At 45.1% G+C, this 24688-nt stretch overlaps 1 protein-coding gene across 2 annotated transcripts in view; it reads right to left on the bottom strand.

The window, feature by feature from the left end:
• The window catches only part of FYB2 (FYN binding protein 2), a 139471-nt gene that overhangs the window by 98573 nt on the left and 16210 nt on the right, over window positions 1-24688 (bottom strand). Inside the window, exon 2 of one of the 2 annotated variants that reach the window (XM_073896677.1) lies at window positions 1965-2709. In XM_073896677.1, coding sequence (XP_073752778.1) covers window positions 1965-2709 — 745 coding nt within the window. The remainder of the gene's footprint in view (window positions 1-1964; window positions 2710-24688) is intronic. The other variant, XM_073896678.1, reaches the window with a different exon arrangement.

Raw genomic sequence — 24688 nt, 5'->3', positions numbered from 1 at the left:
GGGGGGGGGGGGGAGGGAAGCTTCCTCTTGCCCCACTAGCAGGGGTTACATCAGTCAGGACCAAGTCCTCTCTTCTTAGGCTTTGATTATAAGTCATGATGTCAGAAATTTCAGTTTTTATCAAGTTAAGGAGAAAATGTAGTGAAAATGAATGATCCCTTACAAACTGGGTTCCTAATTTTTACCAGGCACTGTGCTAAGAGATGGACATGGGTCATCTCATTTAATCCCCTCAACAGCTCCGTCAGGTAGGCAATCCATCCTTCTTTCCTTCCCCCCATTCACTCTACTTTCCTATCCCCTCATCAATAACAATTTATCTACTACAGTCCAGGCATCATTCTAGAAGCTGGGTATAGAGTTAAGAACAAGAACAGACAGAGCCTTGCCCTCAGGAATTTTCATTCTAATAGGAGGAGACTGATGAGAAACACACAAACAAGGTAATCACAGAGACTTGTCAGTTCTATGAAAGAAATAAAACAGGCTGATAGGAAAGAATGCCAACTGCTCATGGTGAGGCAGTGGTCTTTAGATACAGAGGTTAGAGAAAGATTATCTGAGAAAGTGTCATGTGAACTCAGACCTAAATGTAGCTACAGAGAGCTCAAAGAAGAGTTTTCTAGGAAGAGAAAGAGCAAATGTAAATGTCCCGAGCATAATAAAGTCTCTTCATGGAATAGCAAGAAATCCAGTGTGTCCACTCGTGAGCCAGGGCAGCAGTAAGTCAGATCCATAAGCAGGGCCCAGAAGGTGCAGAGCCATGAAATCAGTGGTAAGTAGTTTAGATTCTATTCTAAACACATATACGGTTGTAAGCAGGAGATCCCTCCACCCACCCGTCCATCCACCCATTCATTCAAGTATTCAATAAATAGGTTTTGAGGACCTGTTGAACCTGGCCTTGTTCTTTTAGGTGCTGGGGATATGGTGATAAGGAAGACAGTTTTTAATCCTTATGTAACTTACATTTTACTGAGGCAAACAAACAGATATGTAACAATGTACAAGGTAGGGATGCGCAATGAAGAAAACCAAAGCAACGGAAGAAGACAGAGACTGACGGAGGTGGGGTGGTTACTGTAGATGGCGACTCACAGATTCCACTCACAACAGGTGACCCTAGCAGAGAGCATGATGAAGTGAGGGAGTGAGACATCAAAGACGGGGGAAGCTTGTGCCAGGCAGACAGACCAGCAAGTGTAAAGAACCGGGGGTGGAACTAGCTTGGTTTATCTAAGGAAAAGCAAAAAGGCCAAGGTAGTAGAAGGAGAGGTAGGAAGGGCCAAATGGCATCAGCTGGTGTAAGATGGCTAGAGTTGAACCTGAGCAGGGGAGTGATGTGATCTAATTTGTGCTCTAGAGGCTCACTGTGCCTGCTGGGAGAACAGGGTAGTGGAGAGCAAGAGCGTGGAAGCAGAGAAACCAGCTGGACCACTGTGGCCCGGGTGAGAGACGACAGTGATAGAGACAGGGCAGAGGGCAGAAGTGGGCCAAAGTGGAGAGATACAGGACATATTTTGGTGGTAGAACCAAGAGCTTGCTGACGGAGAGGATGCAAAGAATGAGAGGGAGAGAGGAATAGAGTATGGCTCCTAGGTTTTTGGCCTGAGCAGCTAGGAGGATGGCTGTGCTGTTTACCAAGTTGGGGCAGATTGGTGACGAATCTGATTTACAGGAGAGCAGACCAGGCTATAAGAGGTTAAGTAGACTGCCCAAGTTCATGCATGCTGTAAGAAGTAGAGCTAGGATTCAAACCCAAGCTTGCCCAAACTATCTTTCAATAGAATTCCAGGAGATTGAGCACTTTACCCAAACCTGAAATTACAATTTGGCAGATGGGCCTAGAATACCTGCCCTGGCATTTGGGGCAAAATTCACCCAGATCATACATGATCTTCATAGGCTCTAAATTAGAAAAACACAGTGGCCCCTCCCCTGGGCCCACAGGGATTACATCTCACCTGGGGCCTGGTTGGCAAGTTCACTCTCATAGATAGGCTGGCAGGAGCCCCTCACTGGGCGCCTCTCAGGAAGAGGATTTTCTAGGCTCTTCCTGCCATGTTGAACAAGTAGAAAAGTGGGATCTTCAGGAGAGGCAAGTGATTCTCTTTGGGCCATCAAGTGCCTCTGGGAAGGCAGGGTCTGTGGTCCTTTTATTTCCAGCTTTCTCCTGGGTTCCTTTGGAGGAAGCCCTCTGCTTTTCTCCTCCTCCAGATGGAAGGCCCTGCGTGCGCAACTGGCAAGGAGAGAGGCTGAAGACAACTCACTCTTCTGAGATGAAACCTTCTCCCAGTTCCAGAGCTTATCTTTGAAGCTCTCGTTCACCACGACTCTCCTTTTGTTGGTTATCTCGGCATTCGACTGACTCATGTCTAACAGGAGAGAAGTTTTCTGGGAATTTACTGCAGAACCAGGAGACCTTTCCGGAGGTCCTGGGGAATTCGAACATTTCTGAATCTCACCCCTCTGGGCTAACTTTGTTTCCTGGGGTTTTAGAAGCTGGGGTTCCGCACTAGAACAGCATGGTGGGAGCGGATTTTGGTTGGACAAGAGGGGTTTCCCATTGGCCAAAATTCTTGTTGATTGTGTGCTTCCAATATTACCCTTTTGAGGAACGCCTGCTGAGAATTTAATAGGTCCTGGAAGAGATGGCACATCAAACTTTTGAAATTTGGCTCGAAGTTCCTTGAAGTTTCTTAACCCTTCCTAAAGCATCAGAGAAAACAAAACAAAACAAAATGTCTTATTATTCTAGGAAAAAAGCCAGTGAGGTTAGCTGACTTCACTGTGCATGTAAGCGGGTCTAAGCACCGATACACCACCATTGCTCACCTAGTGGGTGGTGTCAGCTGGTGATGCCTATGGAAGATGCAATGAAAACAAACATCTCCTCTTTGAAACACTTCAGATATGTTTAATTTCTTCACAACATGTAAAGAATACTTATAAAGGAGACAATATTGACAATTGCTGATAAATCCTTTGATACAAATTTTTGGTGGTACCTTGTTGTCTATGTAAGTAAGTTCTAATCCTTTTAGTCCAGGTCCAGCATTCAAAGTTCTTTATCATCTGGTGGAATTATGGTCTCCAGCCACAGCTGAATGCAACTAGCCTTAAACCAAACAGGATTATTTATCGTTTTCTAGAAATCTGTGTTCTCCACCATCCTGACTTTGCTTATGTGTTCTTGCTTCACAAAATGCACCCTCTATCTACCTGTCAATTGCTTTCTTGCAACTTTGGTGCCCCCCTTTCTCCATGAAGATTTTCCCAGGGGTTGATGGGTAGAGCTAACTTCTTCCTTGTCTCCTCATGCTTCCATAGCTCTGTATAACTTGGCTGTTGAATTTAACTTTGGAAATAGACAAATTCTGACTCTGTTCTTTATGACCTAGGCAAATACTCTGGTAAATGTGGTATTACCTCTCAGTGTAGTCTCATCATAAAAAGTTGTCAAGTGGTAGAAAGGTTAGGGCTACTATATGTGAGGTGTCCATCAAAATTCCAGTAAGCCAGTGATAAATAAGAGCTATTTTGAAGAGGCTAGCTGATCCTTTTGTATTTTTGACTCCACTTGGGAGAGTGTGCTTACCTTCTAAATTCAGTATATGAAAATGGTGGTAGGAACAGCAGCCCAACCCTTGGGGCTGAGGAAGGATGTGCCCGGCATTACATGGGGAGCTGGTGGTCTGGGCAAGTAGGATTGGGCTTGACTCGTGCTCAGTGGTGTTTCCACCGCTCCCCCTTTCTCTCACTAGGTCTGATTTAGTTTTGTAAGCACATTTTGTCATCTTTTGTCTCCCCAGGAGGTAGGAAGCGGTGGAGGTAGGGTGTGAGAGGACAGCTAATGGAGCCATTTCAAAGGGAGCCATGGTCTTTCCTGGTCATCTTAAAGGGCTGAGTTCCATGTAGCCAATCTCCACGCCAGTCAATTTTCATTTTGCCATCTGAGGGACTACTGGGTGACCTTTTCTCATCATGTTTACAGTTGACTCACACCTGCCCTCTGAAGATTCAGGGAGGGAGGGAAATTGAAGTAGCATGAAGCAGGTGTCTGGGAGCTTGCTTGCATGCTCCCCCAGTCCACCCTCTCTCTCTCTCTCTCTCTCACACACACACACGTATACACATGTACACATTTATAGTCTTTTTTCCCCCCATGAATTGCTAAGTCTCAATTTCTTGCATATATTTCAACCAGAGGTCAAATTAATTCAACTATACATTCTCTCCCCTGATGTGAGGGAAGCCAGCATTGGGCATGGAACCAGGAGATCCGAGTATGAGGTTCTGCTTCACCATTTTCTAGTTATGTGCCTTGGGCAATTCACTTCACTTCCCTGAGCCTTATCTTCCTCACTATAAAATGGGACCATTCTAACAGTTCAAGGTTATTATAAGGATCAAAGGAAAGAGCTATACATACCTCAGTGGTTCATATTTTTTTAAATTGTGGTAAGATACACATAATTTAAAATTCACCATCTTAACCATTTTCATGTGTACAATGCAGTGGTGTTAAGGACACTCACATTGTTGCAAATGTCCAGAACCCTTTTCATCTTGCAAAAGTAGAACTCCATAGCCATTCCACAATAATTCTCCACTCTCTCTACCCCCTACCCTCAGCAACCACCATTCTACTTTCTGTCTCTATGATTCTGACTACTCCAAGTACCTCATATAAGTGAAATCGTACAGTAATTGTCCTTTTGTGTCTGGCTTATTTCACTTAGCATACTGTCCTCAAGGTTCATTCATGGTGTAGCATGTGGCAAAATTTTCTCCTTTTTAAGGCTGAATAATATTCCATTGTATGTATCTACCACATTTACCCATTCATCTGTTGGTGGACACTTGTCTTGCTCCCACATGTTAGGTATTTTAAATAATGCTCTTTGAAGGTGGATATGCAAATCTGTCTTTGAAACCCTGCTTCTAATTCTTTTGGGTGTTTGCCCAGAAGTGGAATTACTGAATCATATGGTAATTCTATGTTTAATTTTTTGAGCAACCACCATACTGTTTTCCATAACAGCTGTACCATCCTACATTCCTACTAACAGTAGGTAGGATTCCAACTGCTCCACATTCTTGTAACACAGTATTTTTACAGTAGCCATCACAATAGGTATGAGGTGGTCAGTGGTTACTACTTTTAAAGGAATGTAATGATGATTATTTTTAGCTCTTCACTATCTGAAGCCACATGAGCTACAGTTATTATTGGGTGGTTGATTTTAGTCTCTGCAGGAATGATTAGGAAAAACCCTAGCAGGAAACAGAATTATGGATGGATACCCTCCAAACCCAAGTCCTGTGTAAAGATCACTGGTTCAGGAGGAAGCAAGCCTGATTACACCTGGTCTATTCCTCTTTCAATAAATGCCCATTGAGTGTCTATCATGTGGGCAAAACGCTATTTTTGACAGACGAGGGCTCAGCTATTAAATATTACATTCTAAGGTAAGGGAGAGGCAGAAAATAAGCAAATACACATGAAAATATTAGAGATGAATGCCATGTGGAGAACTGAATAGCTGATTCAATAAAGGGTGGCTGGGTGCCCACCAAAGATTTTCTGAGCTACCAGAGTGAAGTCATTCCCGTGTCTGGGCTTAGTCGTCTATCACACAAGGCAATTGGCCCAAGTGATCTCTAAGGTCCCTCCAGCATTAAAGTGTGGATTTCACTTCCCTTATTATGGGAAATAGATGTGACATATTCTGTTGTTGATTATTCATTACTCCTGGAAGGGAGGTCAAGGTTGAGGGCATGAGGCAAGGTATGTGAGGATGGGTTGGGAGGTACCCAGGGGGCATTCCAATGAATACCATGCTTCATTTTTCTGGGCCTGCAGCAGGTCAGTTTCCACATCCTACTGATGTCAAGTGTTTGTTGTTGTTGTTGTTGTTGTTGTTGTTGTTTTAAAGTAGGCTCCATGCCCAACATGGGGCTCAGATTCATGACCATGAGATCAAGACCTGAACTGAGATCAAGAGTCAGACACTTAGCCAACTGAACCATCCAGGCGCCCCACTGATGTCAAATCTTAAGAAGCCCATAGGCCTGTCCCTTCTTCATGCCATGGCCCCTGCCTCTGAGTCCTCCTCATGCATTGCAGTGACTTCTTTGTGGTCTGTCTGCTTCTACTCTGGGCCCGTCCAATCCACCACTTACCCAGCTGTTAGGCAAAGCTGATAAAAAACACACATCTGATCAGGTATGTCCCCTATTTGAAGTTCTTCAATGTGGCTTCCCCAAAGCTTTCACATCAACAGAAAATCTTTTGCTTAGCGCATAAGGCCCTCCCGAACACTATTTTCTGTTCGTTTTTGGACAAGATAGTGGGCCCTTCCCCAACATGCTTTCTTCCTTTTGGCCTCATTGAATTACCCATGTTTTCCCACCTTTTCTGCTTTTTCATGCCTTTTCCTTTGAGTGTACCATTTCCTCTGCCTGGAAAGCCCATCTCTCTCCCACTTTCTGGAATTAGCACGTTCCTGCTTGTTCACCATTCAACTCACATCACCTCAAAATGCTCATTGGTTTCCTGCTATGTCCAGGCACGAGGGTTACCAAGATGAGTAAGCTTTCCTGACCTTTCAGAGCTAGTGGAACAAAGGAGCAGACACAACCCAATCACTTTCCTGTAGGAGAGACTGTTATTGGGTACCTGGCATGACATCTGCAAGAACATGCAGGATGGGTCATGATGCCGGCAGGGGTGCAAAGAAGGCCCCCTAAAGATAAATCTGCTGGAAGAGGCAGGCAAGTGAGGATGCCAGGACGTGGCCCTGACATCAAGACGGGCAGGAACAGAGAAGCCATGGCAGTGTGAAGCAGCATGGTGTAGACCGGAATAAGCAATTCCATGGTACTGAAGCCCCAGTGTTCAGTATGGGAGGCTGGAGAAGAAAGTCGAAGGCAAGTCTCCTTAAAGTAATTGGGCTTAATCTTCAGAGTCGATGGGGAGCTACTGATGAGTTTGACACAGGGCTAGGACAGACTTCGATTTGTATTTCATGCAGATTAGAGACCAGGAACCAATCAGGAGACAACTATGAGGGCCAAGTAAAAATGATGCAAGGTGGGACTTGGGCAAGTGTTGGTAGGAATGCAGAAGAGAAATGGGCAGGAGGTGGTATGGACTAGACCTAGAAAGGGGAGGGAGGGCTCCAGGATGATCCCCGGGTTTCTAAATTGGGTGAGAGGATGGATGTTAGTCCCTGAAACTAAGACTGAGGGCAGAAGATAAAAGTATTGGGGAAAGATGATCAGCCCAGTTTTGGATGTGATGGTTTATCTTCTTAGGGGAGTCATCTAACAGGTAGTTATGTATGGGAATGTTTTGGGGGGTTAGAAATTTAAATTGTTATTTACTGATTTCTTGGTGCCCACAGAGCTTAAAAACATAAACCCTGAAGTCCAGCTGCCTAAGTTTAAATTCCAATCCTGCCATTTATTGGCTTTATGACCTGAGCAAATGACCTAACCTCTCTGTGTTTGTTGCCTTCTCTGGGATAATAACTGTACTCCACCTCATATGGTTGTTTTGGTAGGTAGAATGACGGCCCCTTAAAGAAGTCCACATCCTAATCCCTGAAATCTGTTAATGTCACCCTGCGTGCTAGAAGGGACTCTGGGGTGTAATTAAGTTAAGGATCTTCAGATGGGGAGATGATTCTGGATTATCTGGGTGGGCCCAGTGTAATCATAAGGGCCCTTAAAAGTGGAATGCAGGAGACAAGGAGATGGGACAATGAAACAAAGATGAGGGTATGGGGGTTGAAGATGCTACGTGCTGGTTTTGAATTTGGAGGAAGGGTCCAGGAGCCAGGGAATGCAGGTAGCCTCCAGAAGCTGGAAAAGGCAGGAAATAGGTTCTTCCCTAGAGCCTCCAGAAGGAATGCTGTCCTGCCAATGCCTTGATTTTAGACATCTGGCTTCCGCAACTGTAAGATAATAACTTTGTGCTGTTTTCAGCTACTCAATTTGTGGTCAGTTGGTGCAGCAGGATTATGCTGGAAATGAATACAATTGTTATGAGGATTTAATTAATAAGTACATGTAAAGCCTTTAGAAGGCAATAATAGGTGAATGAGTGCCCAGCAGTGGCCAGCGCAGCAGAGAAGTTCTAGAAGATAAAGAGGGAAAAATGCCTGGTGCAATCTGTCAAGATGGAAATCATTCCATGGACATCACGAAAGAATGCCACTGCAGCAGCCCAAGAGCAGGGGGCCCCAGAGTGAATGGGAGGGGAGGCAAAAATAAATGACTAGCTTTGTTGTTTTCATTTTCGTGTTTTAGGAAGCTGGCATGACGAAAGGAGAGGGGATAATCAGAATGGGATTCAGGGTCGACCGAAGGCTGTAATGAATTTTTCTTTCTAGTGAATCTTCCCCTAAGCCAGATCCTGGAAAGCTCGGAGCTATACTTCCCAGGAGCTCTTGCAGCTAGAACTCTGCCAGGCAGAGGCATCCAGGGAGGCATGGGGGATGAGCCCGGGAGGGGATTGTGGCTCACAGGGGAGCAGATCTCGGGGGAGCAGCTACAGATGCTCCCGTGCTGTGCAGAGGGCAGCAACGTGAATGCGTTCCTACTGGAAAAATCCCACATGGATGCTGGACTTCTCCCTTACCCGTAGCATACAAGCTCCTCCCCAGCCCCTCTGGAAACTCCTAAAATAACCTATTATAAGCTCCTTTCTGCTCAAACTGGCAACAGACTTGGTTGTCTCCAACAAAAAACACTGAGGAATACATTCTGGTTTGCTTTTCCTCATAGCACCTATCAGCCCCCAACCTACCGCCTATCTCCCTCCATCAGGATGTAAGCTCCCTGAGGACAGGAGCCTTGTCAGGATTGTTCACTGTCTTAACACCAGTGCCTGGAAGCATATTTGGCCCATAGTGGGTGCTCAGTAAAAATCTGGTGAAGGAATGAATCCTTGACAGACAAGTCTTTAGCAGCCCGGCACAAGACGGGGACAGTGTCTTATCTATCTCCGTACGCCCATTACTAGCGCCGGGGCTCACAAAATGTTTGGTGAATGAATTGGTGAATAAACATTTAGAAAAATTAGCAGGTTCACATACTTCATGAACTGTAACTGTACAGAATTTTGGTGCTTTTTTTGCTAAGGGCAGCTTAGAATGCACACAGAAACAAATTCTCTAATGGCTGTAATGTCAGAAGAAGACCGGAAAACAGCCCTGAAGGCAGCCTTGACACTTCTGATCTGGACTGGGTGGGCTTCAAATACCTCATCTGGGAAACAAAGGCCAGAAGAATTTCAGAGATGTTGTGGGAACAACCTAAGATAAAAGACAGTGGCATCCTCTAAACACCAAGGGTTTATCTCTTTGATATGGAAATTGACCAAGGGGGTAGCAACCAGCCTGGAGAACAAAGATACTGCTGTTTTAGACACACGGGGAGACCAGTGTGAAACAGTTATAAGCTTTATAAGCCTGAATGTCAGGTCTTTAAATGCAGTATTATATTTAGCCCAAGTAGGGGACAAGACTCCATCAGACACAGGTCTCTCATTCAATATTTATTTTATACAAATCTAAGAAACGATAATAACAAAAGTCGGCACTTATGCCTAGTACACACACACACTTTATATGACATTGCCACGTGCCAGACTCTATTCTAAGCCCTAACCTCATTTAAACCTTAGGTCTAGCCCAGTGCATTCCCAAGATACAGACCAGAATATTGAGGCATAGGCAACCTGTGCAAGGTCACAGCAAGGAATGGTCAAAGCTGGGATTCAAACTCACACAATCTGGGTCCAGAACCCATGCTCTATCCTGGACTCCTTAAACCCAAGAATTTGTTGGTGGGTTTAGATTTTTTTTTTTTTTTTTTTTTTTTTAGAAACAAGCTAATATTTGATCAGAAGAATACAGACACTGTATTATTAGCTTCCTGGGAAGTCTTTTCTACTTTCCCAGTTTCAGAGAATTGATAACTCTATTTTCTTCTCTTATCCCTATCATCCTTATTAACAACTCTTATGTATAATCTCTACAATAACCCTACAGAGCAGGTATTGTTACTGCCCTAGACAGATACACAGACACTGAGTAACTTTTCCTAGTTTGCTCAGTTAGAAATCAGGAATTTGAATCTGAGTCTGTTTGACGGTAGAACTGATCTTACCTATTCTAATATGCCTTATTTATAAATTTAATTTACAATTCTTTTGTTATCTCATAGGCATCTTTTCTTTTTAAAGATTTTATTTATTTATTTGAGAGAGAGAGAATGAGAGAGAGAGCATGAGAGGGGGGAGGGTCAGAGGGAGAAGCAGACTCCCCGCTGAGCAGGGAGCCCGACGCGGGACTCGATCCTGGGACTCCAGGATCATGACCTGAGCCGAAGGCAGCCGCTTAACCAACTGAGCCACCCAGGCGCCCCTCTCATTTCATAATCAAATTTGCCTATGTCATACTTACTTTAGAAATGATGTAACAAATGTCCCTCTAATCCTATTTCTAAACAAACAAATAATAATTCCGGGAACCAATTCGCATTTGCCTTTAAAACACTCTCTCACGACATTTTGCTATTTATACAGAGATAAGCAAAACATTGGATCTAATGCATTGCTGTAATGGGATTTTAAAAATTTCTTAATAAGTTATAGGACTTTGTGACTGTATCCTGGATTTTCAAGCTAGTTCTGATTTAATGTCATTTAAAGGTGATACAAAGATGCAGAACCAGACAACAAAATACAATTTAGTGCTACACTCTTTCAAAATAGATCTGCAAATGAAATCAGTCCTGTGTCAGATCACATGTCCTGACTCTCGGTTTGTAAACTATCGTACAGATAACTGCTCTACTCTCTCTGGAGTTTCCCTGTCTCGGCATCTTCATCATAAAAATATACATAAAATAAGTTCCAAAGGGAGAAGACACTGTTTTGATGCATATTTCTTGATTTAAGAAAAAAAAAGTGACTCATTTCCGAACGTCTGCAAATTGCTCAATATTGCCTTCCGCGAGGGAGGGACAATGGCAGCATCAATGGTCATGGTTTATCACACATTTCACATTCTTCCCCTGATAAGCAAATGCAAGGGCCTTAAGGAAAAATGCAGACTCAAAATCCAAAGTCCAGAGAAAGGCAGCAGAAGCTAAGAAATTATGAGTGCAGAAAGAAAGGCAGTAATAGCTGTCAAACCTTTCCTAAGATGGAAAGAAAGAAAAGTCGATTAAGAATAGCATCTGAGTCATCCTTCATGAATAAAAGAGCTTCGATCCAACCTTCGCTACTACTAGAGCTATAATGATGGTGAAACGGCCTTGTGTTCCTGGTACCAGTGATTAATTCCAAAGCCCCCAAGAAGGGGTAGGAGCAAGAGAGCAGAGAAGGGCTGTTTGAATCCTCCCACCCGCCCTCTGAACAGATACAGTACAGAAACATTAAAGCTTCCATCATAAAGGTGTAAGAATCAATAACTGCCCACCCCATTACCTATCAGGCCAAATTAGTACTTTTCATCCCCCAGTTTATGTATGGGCAAGAGTCCCAGCTCTGCTAGGTGTGTGACCTTGAGCAAGCTACTGAATCTCTCTGCATCTGTAAAATGGGGCTAACGATGCCCACCACCTGGGGCTGTCAGGTTTCACTTATGCATGTTTAAAGCCTCGTAGGTGTCTGGCCCCTGGCAGGTGCCCTTGGTAAGACTGCCACTCCTCTAGTGGCAACCTCCATGCTGCATGTGAGGAAGAGAGATCTAGAGCTCCCCGGACTACCCGTAAAATCTCTCCTCATCCAGCTGTGACGCTGCCCACTGCTGAGTTTCGAGCAGCCCATTGAGTCCTGCATGGTCCTAATAAAACCACCAAGCCTCCCGCCCACCCCCGAACACCGCTGCATCACTATTAAAACTGCCTAAGGCCCCCAATTCTTACTAGTGGGCACTAGGGAACCAAGGACTCCTGTTTCTCTAAAGCAACAGGCCACCATGCCTCACCTCTCTGTTTACCTTACTCATCATGAGCAAGCCAAGCTAGTCCATTAACAAAGGGCCCCATCTCCCGCAGGCCTCTTTAATGTCCCCAACGGATCTCATTTCTCACACTTCCCTCACCTCCCAATGCTTCCATGTAGCTCTCTGGAACTCAGTCTGCGGTTAGCTAAATCCCTCTTGTTCTCCACCTCTTTGCTCTAACTCAAACTCACACGTCCCCTCAAGACCCAGCTTCCCCTGGTGCTCTCCCAAGTGTGGCTCTTGTCTCCTACACTCCCCTACCCCTGAGCCAGGAGAGGGGTGAAGTGTTCTCTTAGCTCCTCACTTCTGCTTCATCACAGATAGCAGCTCCTACTAATGGTAAACCGAACTAAACCCACTGCACCCTATTGAAGGGGTCTTAGTATTCCTGGCCACTCGCCTTCATTTACTGACGCTTTTAGCACCCGCTCACTCCTCTCCCTCCAGTACCACTCCCATGACCATAAGCACATTTAGAATCCATATAGATAACCCTCGCAACAGGCTGGTTTCATTCCTACTGATCTTGTCTTCCACCCTAACTCAGCCACCACTCTGCATGCAGCCACCTTAGACCCCGCCATTACCAGTGAGTGGACCATCTCCAGTGCATCAATTTCAAGATCTTCCTCTTGGATCACCATCCCTTCTCTCACCCACTTGCCTCTTCCGGTTCCCCAGCTCTAGAATACTGCTGGCTCCCCTGAATGAATCCCTGGGCCTCAATACTTCTTCCCTGGCTACTCTCCCCTGTAGCCTAAAAGGTGTCCCTTCTCAGACCACGTTCTTAGATCTGGCTGTGCCCTGGAAGGTCCTGAGGACTTCTGAACCTGCCCCCCCGCTGCCCCCGAAACAGAATCTCTGGGGAGTCCATATTTCATGAACCACCCGGAATGCCTACTGTAAGGTCAGCTCAGCACCTGGTCCAAGGAATCGATTGGGAAACATGTCTTATAGCATCTCAGCTGCAAATCTCTTACAGTCTCATGCCTCTCACCATTTCCTGTGTCCTACTGCAATTACTGAGGGAGATGCCCCAACTTCCCTGACAGTCTGTGAACTCCTTGAAGGCAGCTAGAAAGACATACTTATCTTTGTAGAGCTCACGGGCTCCAGAATGACTCTTTACTCTTAGTAAGTCCTCAGTAAGTATTTGCCAAACTAGCATTGAATAAAACAAATGAATGGATTTCTGGGCTAAGGACCTAGAGGGAATGTCCTTTAGAAGAGCTATCTGAAGAGACCTACAAATGAAATCCATGCTAATGATGCATCTAAACTGCAGGTTGGATTACATCCTCCTCTGTTAAAACCTTTCAAATGGCCCCCATCATCTTGCTGGTAAATTATTCTGTAGCCATACACCTAAGTCCCTTGATCTTTTTCTGCCTCCATCTCCAACTTCAGGTCCCACCACTTCCTGCCTCTAGCTCACCCTTCAGTAAAACTGGACTTGCCCCTGTGCATTTGCTCATGCTGTTCCCTCTGCCTGGAATGCCTTTTCCACACTTATTAGCCTAGCTAAGCTTATTCATCTTCAGAGATTCAGCTAAGTTATCAACCCCTCCCAGGAGCTTTTTCCCATGCGTAGGCTGGGCTAAGAACGCCTGCTCCCTGCTCTATAGCACTCTTGGTTTAATCATCTGTGTCTGCTTTCCCTGAGCCCCACTTATACTGATGTCCTCGGGGTGTGGACCAGACTGTACCCTTTCCCGCCCATGTTTCTATCACTACACCTAGGTGCACAGTGTAGACAACAATACTTTTTAATTGAACTGAGCTGATTAGAAAGCATTGGATGCATTTATGGACAGAGGGGATGGAGGAGAAATTAGGAGGAATTCTAGATAAAAGAATATGAAAAATGCACTGAATTCTGAGTATGCTACATCTTACTATGTTAGTATCGTTCCAAGCCCTGTGCACAGCCACTTGCGGACTTCATCTCAACTACTGTCACCCTTACCGTGGGCTTCAGAGTAGAGCAGACAAAATCAAGGGTCAGGTTGGCTGAGGTCTGATAAAGTAAAGGACATTTTCAACTTTTCATGTTTGTGGGCCTCGCTCCTGGGCTCCTAGGGAAGCTATACTTGAACATTTACCAAGGTCAAAATGACTCCGCAAAACCTCAAAGCATGGGCTCTATTTCTGCCCCAACACACACCGTACAACTGTTTCGTTAAAAAAATAACCAAAAAGGAATATCCCAAACATAAAGATAAGAGAAAACCTCCCTGACTCCCAGAAGATTAAAGGCATACAGTCTTGCACATGGGAAAAGCATAAGATAAAGTCTGTAACTTTCTGGAATATCTTTGGTCAGGATGATTTGTAACTCTATGTAAAAACAAACAAACAAACAAACAAACACACATATAACCCTGCACCAAATGTGCCTTCCTTGGAGCATTGTCTTCTTTGTGAAGATTGTGTATCCCGGGCTATCCTAACTTGGGCTCAGATACAACTTTTTATCCTTTTGCTCTGAAATTAAAAAAAAAAAAAGGTTGGTTCATTTTGCATCAACATTTCATATGGCTAATGAGTGTCTGAGCTAAGGTTAGGGAACTCAGCCCCGATGCCAAAGCCTGGGGGTATTTTTGGTTTTTTGTTTGTTTGGTTTGTTTTGTTTTTAATGAACTTTTCTCCTTGGAGTGATTTTAGGTTTACAGAGAAGCTGCAGAGAGGATCCTACATGGCCTCATCTGGGTGGCAAGTGTGATGCCCAAGCTGCTTCGTGTGGCGCCGAGGACAAGGGTCAGGGACATTAAAATGAACTCTGCCACAGCATGCCTTTTCTCCAGGGACAAGTCTTCATTCGTCCACTCCCAAGTTTATCCAATGATCATTTGTTGCATGCCTACAACGGGTCACGTCAATGAGTAAGACAGACAACAGGCCTTGCCATAATGGGGTCCAGAGTCTTACGGAAAAGCTGGACAAGGAACCAGACAATCACAGGACCCCATGGTCACGGCTGTGACAGGACAGCACTGGGTGCAGGCAGGGCAGGAAACCAAACTGGGCTTGGGGAGCACAGAGACCTTCCCAGAGAAAGCCAGATGTGGAGAACAGGCGGGGGGCGCACGACAGAGGGGAGGCATTTGTGAGCCCCAAGGCCTGAGAGAGCGTGGCCTGCAGCTGAAATGTGAGATGGGGAGGGGGCGAATCGGGCCTGAGTCCACCTGAAAGGCCCTGCAAGCCATTAAAAAAACTTTTCAACGCACACTTGCATTTTATGGTTCAAAATACCTTCACAGACTGTACAGGGAGAGGGTGAATTAAAATTGGTATTCTTCAGCCTCCAAATCCCCTCAATCAAGACACTAAACCCTCAAGCACAGTGGAGGAAAAAAAAGGAAGGGGGGTATTAAGGAAATCCTAAAACAAGACGCCCCCCACCCCCGGCCACACACACACACCCCGTCAAAAACAAAAAAACACAGTGGGTTCCAGATTGCTTCAAGATAGGAAAATGTTGGTTAACTGCATTTTGTGGTGGGGGTAAGGGTCTCAGAGGAAAAACTGGGTTATGCATTCTCAGATGCTAAGTTCAAAACACAGCTCCCAGCAAAGGGGCTCCAGCTGGACTCAGCGGACTAGGGATAAGGTCCTGAGGTCAGAATGGATGATCTCTGCACACAGGCCCGCCCTCAAACTACCCCATTACCAGCTTCCCCATTACATTGGTCTGCTCGTCTGGTACTGCGATCTGGGGGGAGAACCAGGAGGCTTCCCTAGAAACCTGTTGCCAGCAAGCTGGAAAAATCAAATACAGAGCATCCTTATTTGAGGGGGCTTCCTGCCCTCTGCACTGCCCTCTTGGGCCCAGACAAAACAGTTGCTCAGTGTCCTCGGGGTTCATGACAGTTTTATTTAAAGTGAAATTTACTGAAAGCTGAAAAGTGAAGGGTTGAAGAACTTCTTTGAGCCACTTTACTGCCTTCACCCCCCTCCAGCTTATGATGTAAACTCCTTAGCCAACATGGCCATTTTAATTTCTTAGGTCTTTCTTTCTTTCTTTTAAAATATTTTATTTATTTATTTGACAGAGAGAGAGACAGCAAGAGAGGGAACACAAGCAGGGGGAGTGGGAGAGGGAGAAGCAGGCTCCCCGCTGAGCAGGGAGCCCGATGCGGGGCTCGATCCCAGGACCCTGGGGTCATGACCCGAGCCGAAGACAGATGCTTAATGACCGAGCCACCCAGGCGCCCCCTTACATTTGTTTTTCATGTTAGAGTCCCAGTTGCATGAAGAAACAATCAAAGAATTCAAAGACACCAACCCAAAGGTAATTGGGACAGATCTTATAGGTAGATGTTTTTGTTTCCTTTTTCCTTCCTGCCTTCCTTCCATGTAGGTTCCATGTCCAGCCTGGAACCCAGTGCAGGGCTTGAACTCATGACCCTGTGATCAAGACCTGAGCTGATATCAAGAGTCGGACGCTTACTGACTGAGCCACCCAGACGCCCCTTGTTTTGTTTTATTAAATACGAGAAAGCAGCTTCTGTCTGGTCCCCTGTCGGTTCAGTACCTTCCTTGCCCAGTACCAGTAGTGGGCGTCATCTCAGAGGTGGTGGGCCACTGTCATCATTGTCACGGACCCTCCTTCTCCCCCCACCACACCTACCACCCCATTCGCTGAGCTTTTACGACCGTAATCCGTGCTTTCCAGACAGAAGCTCAGATTCTCCTAACAGCCTGGCCGGGCAAGTGTTACTATCCCCATTTTATAGGTAAGAAAATTGAGGCCTGGAGAGCAAGCAGTTTAGCTTAGAGATTAATAAACCATACTGTAGACTTCAGAGTCAGGGTTCAGGTCCTGGCCTTTTCACTTTCAACCAGGAGACTGAACCTTACCTTCATTACCTCAGCTCCTGTCAATCCCATGGCCACAGGAATGGTATTTACCACTACTGTTGCCTGTTTATTTGGGCAAACCATGTGAAGGTTTAGCACAGTGCTTGGAACATAGTATATTTTCTATAAATGCTAGCTGACTACTATTACTATCATTGTTGTTGTTGTTGCTAGTCAAAGTTGCATCGTTATTAATTGACAAATTTGGGTTTAAAAATGAGGTCTGAGTCTAAAATTCAAGCTCTATCCTACCATGTTGGGTTCGTCCCTTTCATACTCCATTTTGTTTACTCTTTCACCATGGGCAATGGAGAAGTGATTAGCTTTCTTTTACAGATGAAGGCACTAAAGCTGGAGGGGCCCAGTCGCTTGCCCACAATTGGCGAGCTAATAAATGACTAGCTAGACCTCTGACCTCACTCCCCTAGCTCCTGCGAACACACCAACACAGCCTCAGCTGGTGCCTGCCAATGGTCAGAAAATGCAACCGAAGAGCGCTTTCAAAGCCTTTTTATCTGCAACAAAATTTCTTCAGCCAAAATTGATGCTTGACAGTCTTTGTGCTTTCTAAATATGTATCCTGCTAATCCACTCACTAAACCTCAGACTCTTCTTTACTCCAAGAACGAGAGAAGCCAGAGCCACTTGTGAGAGAGCTTTCCGGCAGCAATCAGTCACACACTGTCCCTGACAGAGGCTCCGGCACCCGCTCCCCGTCGCCTTCGCCTTGGGAGGCTGCCAGGTCTGCGGGGCCAACGCCACATTCTGCAGCCCAGCTGTTTCCCAGGAGAGCAGCATCCTCGGCCTCTTGGAGGGAACCATGAACTGATGGAAGTCACAGAGAAACTGCGTGCTGTGGTAGTAAGCACCAGCCAGGAGAGGCCCGGGGTCCCCTTTTGGCTCTTGCACTCACTAGATGGGTGTGTTGAGGCTGGCGCTGTAAGTCTCTTCTCTACTCGGCAGGGAGAGGATGCCGATTTCCAGCAGAGTTAACAGATGCTCACTGGGTAACAGTAATCTCTGTCTACCTGTCCTTCCACCTTCTTCATTCAGTCACTTATTCAGTCTACAAATGTTAATCCCCTAAACCAGACCTGACCCCACTCCCCCACGCCACACGTCTGCAGGGGCACTAGTCACACTGTGGTCACACGGACCCCTCAGACGGACCGCCACGTGAGCGGCTCCCCCTGGAGTTGTGGGACTCAGGGGCCCCACTGCAGATACAAGTGGTGATAGGGGTGAGTGAGTATTCTTCATCCTCATGGAATTACAAGCCACTGCATTGTTTTAAAGGTCAACAGAGATTATTCAATCAGAAACTAATTGAGTGCCTACTACAGGTTACGGTCTAGGCATGTGAAGGTGCACTGTAAAGCATCATACAGGAATGTTATTAACAGCTTATTTTCCTCTCGTCATCCCCTCTAAATACGGTTATTGATGGTTCTTGAAGCTTCCATTCTTATCTCCCCTAGTTCATGCCCTGCACTGGATGCACTCTACTGTCTCCTGTTCACCCTTGGGTTTTCTAACATGGTGCCTGGAACAGAGGAGACAGTAAGCATTTGTTGGAGAACTGCACACCTCTGTGCCTTTGCACACATTTCACACACTGCCTTGAGTGCTCTTCTCCCCTTTCATTGCCTGAAAAATGTTTGTCTTGCTTGACTTGGCTCAGTTGCAACTCCTTGAGGAAGCCTTCCATCAGGTATGCAGCAAGAGATTTCATCCCCCTGTGCTTCAAGATGCCTTGCATTTCTCTCATCTGCAGTGCTGGTTCTTGCACTGTTCTTGCACTCTACACTGTTCCTGTTTTTTACCTTCTTCCCTTCCTCCCTAGACTAAGAGCTACTTCGAGTGCAGCAATAGGATGAAGAACATCCATTCTGGGGTTGAAAAGTCTTAGATTGGAATCCTAGCTCTATGAATTCAGGCTCTGTCTCCTTGACAAGGCTATTTCAGTTCACTGTTCCCTATTTCCTGATGAATAAAATGGGCACACGACGATTCACATCCTAGGACTGCCATGGACATCAGTGCCGGCCCGGTGCCTGGCACAAGGAGGCCCACAGTAATGGTATCTTGATGAGGACAGTTGGGATATGGATAATGAGACAGATGAGGAGAGGAACAATGATATGGATGATGATCCTGGTTATCATGGTGATCCTGACAATGATGAAATGCTTATCTGTGACAGTGAGTACACACTTAGGAGATATGCACAGAATTCACTGACGTGATGGGTTCAGATGGGAAAATTTTATCTGTTCAAGGTGGCCATTTTAGTTTCCAATAATAGAAATGCTTCCATTTTGGCCTCCCTCTTCTTCTGACACACAGTATCCATGGGTTTTCTTGGAGCTTACATTCCAGTCTACTGCCTGGTCCTACTCATTTTGTGAAATGACCCTATGAAATTGACCTCTCTCCCTCATTGCCCACTCCATTTTCCCACCTTGTACCCCAGCCAAGCCAACAATACTAGTTCAGAACAATGGACAGCAACACAGGACCCACCCTTCAAGCATTTAGTTCTGCTCTCCTTTAACTCAATCCATGCACCCAATTTTGCACTCATTCCTGGAGGCTTCTCTTAACTTATCGTCAGCTAAATCTGGAAAATACCAAAGGGGACCCCAGCAAGGAAAAAAAAAATGACAAAGGCAACTAGATGGATATGGTCTTGAATTGATCTTATGGGTGCGGTGTCAGACTTAATTACTTAGCTCAGAGATACTAGCTTGTGGTAAACAGCCAAAATACTTGAAGGGCACATTGAGTCAGGCTCTGCTGACGAGAATGCACGGCTTCATAGAACATTAAATGAGATTTTTCTGCGTGAATTGACAAGAAGAAATAATAAGGCTTTAATACCAGGATGCTGGCAAAAAGAAAAAAATCATAGGAGATTACTTAGCTTTGAGAAAGAAAAGTGAAGAGGTACTCTAGCTTTCTGATTTGTAAGGTGTGTAACCTTGGGTCCTCAAGAATACTGTATAAGCTTTTGACTCATTGAGGCTAAAATGAAAATAGAAATAATAGTGGAATCAACTCAGGGTCTGAATATCGGTTATGTCACTCTGTGATCTTGGAGAAGTCACCCAGCTTCTTCGAGCCTCAATTTGCTCATTTATAGAATGGGATACCTTCTGGTTTGAAAGCTTGTGGTAAGGATTCGAAATCCCTGAGTCTAGCTTGTGACCTGTCAGAGGAAACAGCAAATTCCTGTCGACTAAATAAACATGCATATGTGAAAGTCGTTAATCACAATCTTATATAGCTGTATAGAAATTAATTATTTCTTGCAGAAATTATTTCATGAGCTGAGAAAATTAGCAAAAATCCTTGTTGATGAATTGAAGATATAGAATCCCAGTCTTTTTTTGGCAATACTTAAAACATAAATAATCGTATTTGTCCTGTCTACCTCACAAGATTCTTATGAATATCAAATAAAATGAAATATGACAATACTTTGAACAGAATAAAAATAAAAACAGAATCCAACACAGATTGAAGACATTATCTTTAAGTATGTATAAATGCTGTACAATTGACACAGAAGAATTTTCCAGATGGGAAGCTCAGTTAACCCTTGGAAATAGCTTACCAAAGAGAAGGAGTTGGGATTTCAGGGTCTCACACAGCACCTACCACATGGAAAGTACTCAAAAAATACATACTAAATTTATGAATGGATGAATAAACCTCACGGGAGCTGGGGTGTCAGGGAGAAGAGGCGAGTGGTTTAAAGCAGGGCTCATTGTAATGATTCTATGAAACTCTATCTCAAACTTTGAAACAAAGCAAATGTCTAACCACATCCTCACTGGCTTATGAGCCACGTGAGCTTTGTGAACTCAGCCCCGAGTGTATCTTTCCTGCCAGCCACCTACAGCTGCTCTTCACCCTTGCACTTGTCCAGTGCTGTGTGGAGCACGCCATCCTCAGCAGGGGCACCGGACTATCCAAGTTTCTCTTCTGCCCAAGTCCCTCTGGCCGCAGACATGCCATGCTATTTCCTGCTTGGGGTCCTTCATATATGCTATTCTGTGTGCCTGGAATGCCTTTCCCTCTCCATCATCAATTGCTTGGTGAACACCTTTCATCTTTTAAAACTGGAAGAAAGAATGATCACCCTTGGGAAAGCCTTTGCTGACTCACCCAAGTTGAGTACAAACATTCTTAAAACGTTCTTCCTCTCTGCTCCCTCCCTTACTTGAACATACGGACAATACTGTCCATATTACATTAAAGTTGTCACACCATATTATAATGTTTTTGTACATCTTTCCTTTTAAACTCTGAGCAATCTGAGGGAGGTCTAAATCATGTTTTATTTCTTAGGCTTTTGGTACATTTCCTGTTAACTGAAAGATCTCTTCGATCAGACAGGCTTGGGTTCAGCTACTGGACTGATCACTTAGTAGTTGGGTGGCCTTGCGGGCTGGTTCCTTAAACCTACTTAGGCTTAGTCTCTCCACCTGAAAAGAGGAATCCTAATGCTCCATATTCTTGCCAGACTGTTGTACAGATTAAATTTTTAAAAAAGATTTTATTTATTTGAGAGAGAGCACAGAGGCAGAGGGAGAAGCAGACTCCCCGCTGAGCAGGGATTCCCAAAGCAGGGCTTGATCCCAGGACCCCTGAATCATGACCTGAGCCAAAGTCAGATGCTTAACCGACTGAGCAACCCAGGTGCCCCTGTGCAGATTAAATTATATTATTCATAGGAATGGGGCCTCACCCCTAAAGTGTTATCCATTGTCATCATTGTTGTTAACCATTTAAGCCATCAGGAGAGAGAACACTGACTAAGAAATAGGCACGGTCTCTAAGAATGGGAGAAATTAAATAGATATTTACACTCTTTTCCTTTCCCTTTTTTTTCTAAACAATTGTGGCACATGCTCTGAAAAATAAGACAGCTTTGGGGTGAATAATGGTCATGATAGTCTCGGACTGTGGGAGGCTAAATAATGCCTCCTCCCAAAGATGTCCATGCCCTAATCCTCAGAACCTGTGGATAAGTTACTTTCCATGGTAAAAGGGGATCTGGAAATGTGGTTGGAGTTGAAGTTCTTGACATGGGGAAATTATCTTGGAGCGCCTAGTGGGTGCAATGTAATTATAAGGGTCCTTAGAAAGGGGGGTGGGAATTAGAGTCTTAGAAGATATAAGGATGGAAGCAGAGGTCAGAAAGAAGAGAAGGTGCTACGCTGCTGAGGAAGGGGCCAGAGACCCATGAATGTGAGTGGCTTCTAAACTGAAAAAGGCAAGGCAAACGATTCTTTCCTACAGCCTCCAAGAACGCAGCCCTGCAGACCTGCGGAGACTCCTGACCTCCAGAACTGGAAGAGAGTGAATTTGTGCGGCTTTAAGCTACCAACTTTGTGGTCATTTCTTATAGCAGCAATAGAAAACTAACATACTTGCTCTGTAAACAGCACTTTGGGGTATATAGGGGTCAGGCTAGGTTTTATTGTAACCAAGCAACACCTAATCTCAGTGATTTAACCTAAAGATCTCTCTCGTGCACGTGTGTGCATGCACACACACGCTAACAGCCCAACGGGAGCTGGAGGAGGCTCTGCTCCTTATGCTTACTCAGGGCTCTACATCCAGTGACCCAACACATGGCTTGAAAGTCATGGGGCCAGAATTTGAACCAAATGTTTGACTTGAGGCTATCAGACACTTAGTACTATCAGACTACATTTTGAACTCACCAGCCAGAGAAGCATAAACAAACATGGAGACAATTAAGCCAAAAGTTGTTTCAAATTCTACTCGGAGTAAAACCGTGGGTTTACAACAAATAAAACAAGCATGACTAATCTTGACCTTCCCATGAGCCAGACATCTCCTTTGATAGCAGGTATAACCTTTTACAATGTCAGCACTCAGAGCGGTGCTTGATGACTCTCTGATTCAACCCATTGTCTTACAGATGAAGATTCTGAAGACTTGCCCAAAGTCACATGGACCTGTGGCCAGGACCGTGATCGGCTTCCGAAACAGTACTTTTCCTACCTGTTTGGGTGGGAGAACTGAATGAGATAAAGGCATTTCCTGTAAATCTTTGAATGATCTTAAAAAGATATACCCATGTCTTATCACTCTAACGTTTCAGACAGGAAATCTGATGGTTCATGTCCAGAGAGGTGGAGCCTAAACTTGGAATTTTGGAGCCCTGTCCACGGGCTTAACCTGTACTACGCAGCTTCCTGTGCAGGGACACGGCCTGCTCTCACCCAGCCCTGCAGGCACGGGAGGGCAGTCAGTGAGATTCCTTCCCGCAATGAGTGGGATTCCTCACAGCCCCCAGGTCCACACTGCGTTCCTGGGTTGGAGCAGAACACCGGGGTTTTATGGCAAACATTCCCAACAGGGAGTCTAGAATTTGAATATGTTTTCCTACATCAGTCTTGCAAAGCTGAAAGTCAGTTTAAATACTTCCTCAGCAGTAAAGATGAGAGGTTTATAGCCCCTGAGGTAAAGATGAACGCCTTTACCTGTTGGTCCTTTAAGGCCTTAACTGGGAAGGTTTGCAACAGTTGTAGTCAAACCACCTTTTAGGTGAAGGGTATTGCCTGGCTCTGTTCTTTTGCTGGGAGAGTTTTCACTGGTTTTCATTGTGAATGCCTGACATGAAGGGAGGGCTTTTTCTGAAAGAGCGGCTTGCGGGACAGCAAGAATGTTTTGACTAGGGCATTCTACCTGCGGGTTGTTTTATTTTCCCAAGCAGAAAGTCAGAGGCAAACTGCGTTCTTGGGTTTCATGGCTTTGGTGTGTTAGGTGCCTCTCTGTTTTTAGCTAGTTCCATACTTTCGGCAGCATGATACCACTATCTAGGAGGTTCTGGGGGAAGAGGAACTCTTGCAGAAGGTGTCCTTGAAACCTCCAGCTCTGGGTTCAAATTCCAGGGTCATCACCTACTGGCTGTGTGTCCTTTAGCAAGTGACACACCCTCTCTGGGTCTCTCAATGGCAGGGCTTACTCTAGAGCTGCGGTGAGTTAATACATATAAAGTCCTTAGAATCATGCCTAACATACATAAGCGCTCAGTGTCAGCTGCTACGTTAATAATGAGGACGAAATCATGCAACCCTAAAGAACTTGTTTCTTCCTCTAAAATGGGGAGAATCTCCAGCTCACATGACTTGTGAGGCTTAAATGAGAGAGTACATCTAGGTGGCTCCTTCACCAGAATTAGCCTTCTTCCTTTTTGGGACATTAGTTCAACAAAGTAGTCAGTAAGTAAGGCACTGTGGTGGACACCAAGGGGAATTAAGTGCACGGAGCCAGGGAGCACATTAATGGTAATTCATTCGTTTTTGAGAATTACAGAACCAGGGACAAGTTCCCTTGCTCATGACGTAGAAAGCAGAATAAGGTAGAAACATCCCCAATTTTTCCTAAGGTCTCCACCGCCCACCTCACAAGGGACTAGCACGTCAGACCAACATTGCATGGACGTGTCTGATGCTACGTGCTTTCCTCAATAGGACATCTCATTCATTAAATCCTAGTTGGTAAGTGAGTCGGAGGCCCACAGAGGTGAAATATTTGCCTGAGGGCATACAGGCATGAGTGGCAGGGACTGAATTCAGGCAGAGGTCCGCGGGCTCCCAATTCAGTGCTCGCTCTCCTGCCTACCACAGTCTGGAGACACAGTGCAAGTGCCTCTGCTCAGAAGCAGCACAGAGGGAAAAACAGAAGACCAGCGGGCAACTTTTTTAAGGGTGTGGAAGATGGCATTTCTGTGTTGATCCTTTAAAAGTTTAAATAATGCTATT

The sequence above is a fragment of the Callorhinus ursinus genome, unplaced genomic scaffold (genome assembly GCF_003265705.2).
Source record: "Callorhinus ursinus isolate GAN/ISIS: 27379988/994484 unplaced genomic scaffold, GSC_fseal_2.0 scaffold9, whole genome shotgun sequence".
NCBI lineage: Eukaryota > Metazoa > Chordata > Mammalia > Carnivora > Otariidae > Callorhinus > Callorhinus ursinus.
This window is presented reverse-complemented; position numbering and strand designations above follow the sequence as displayed.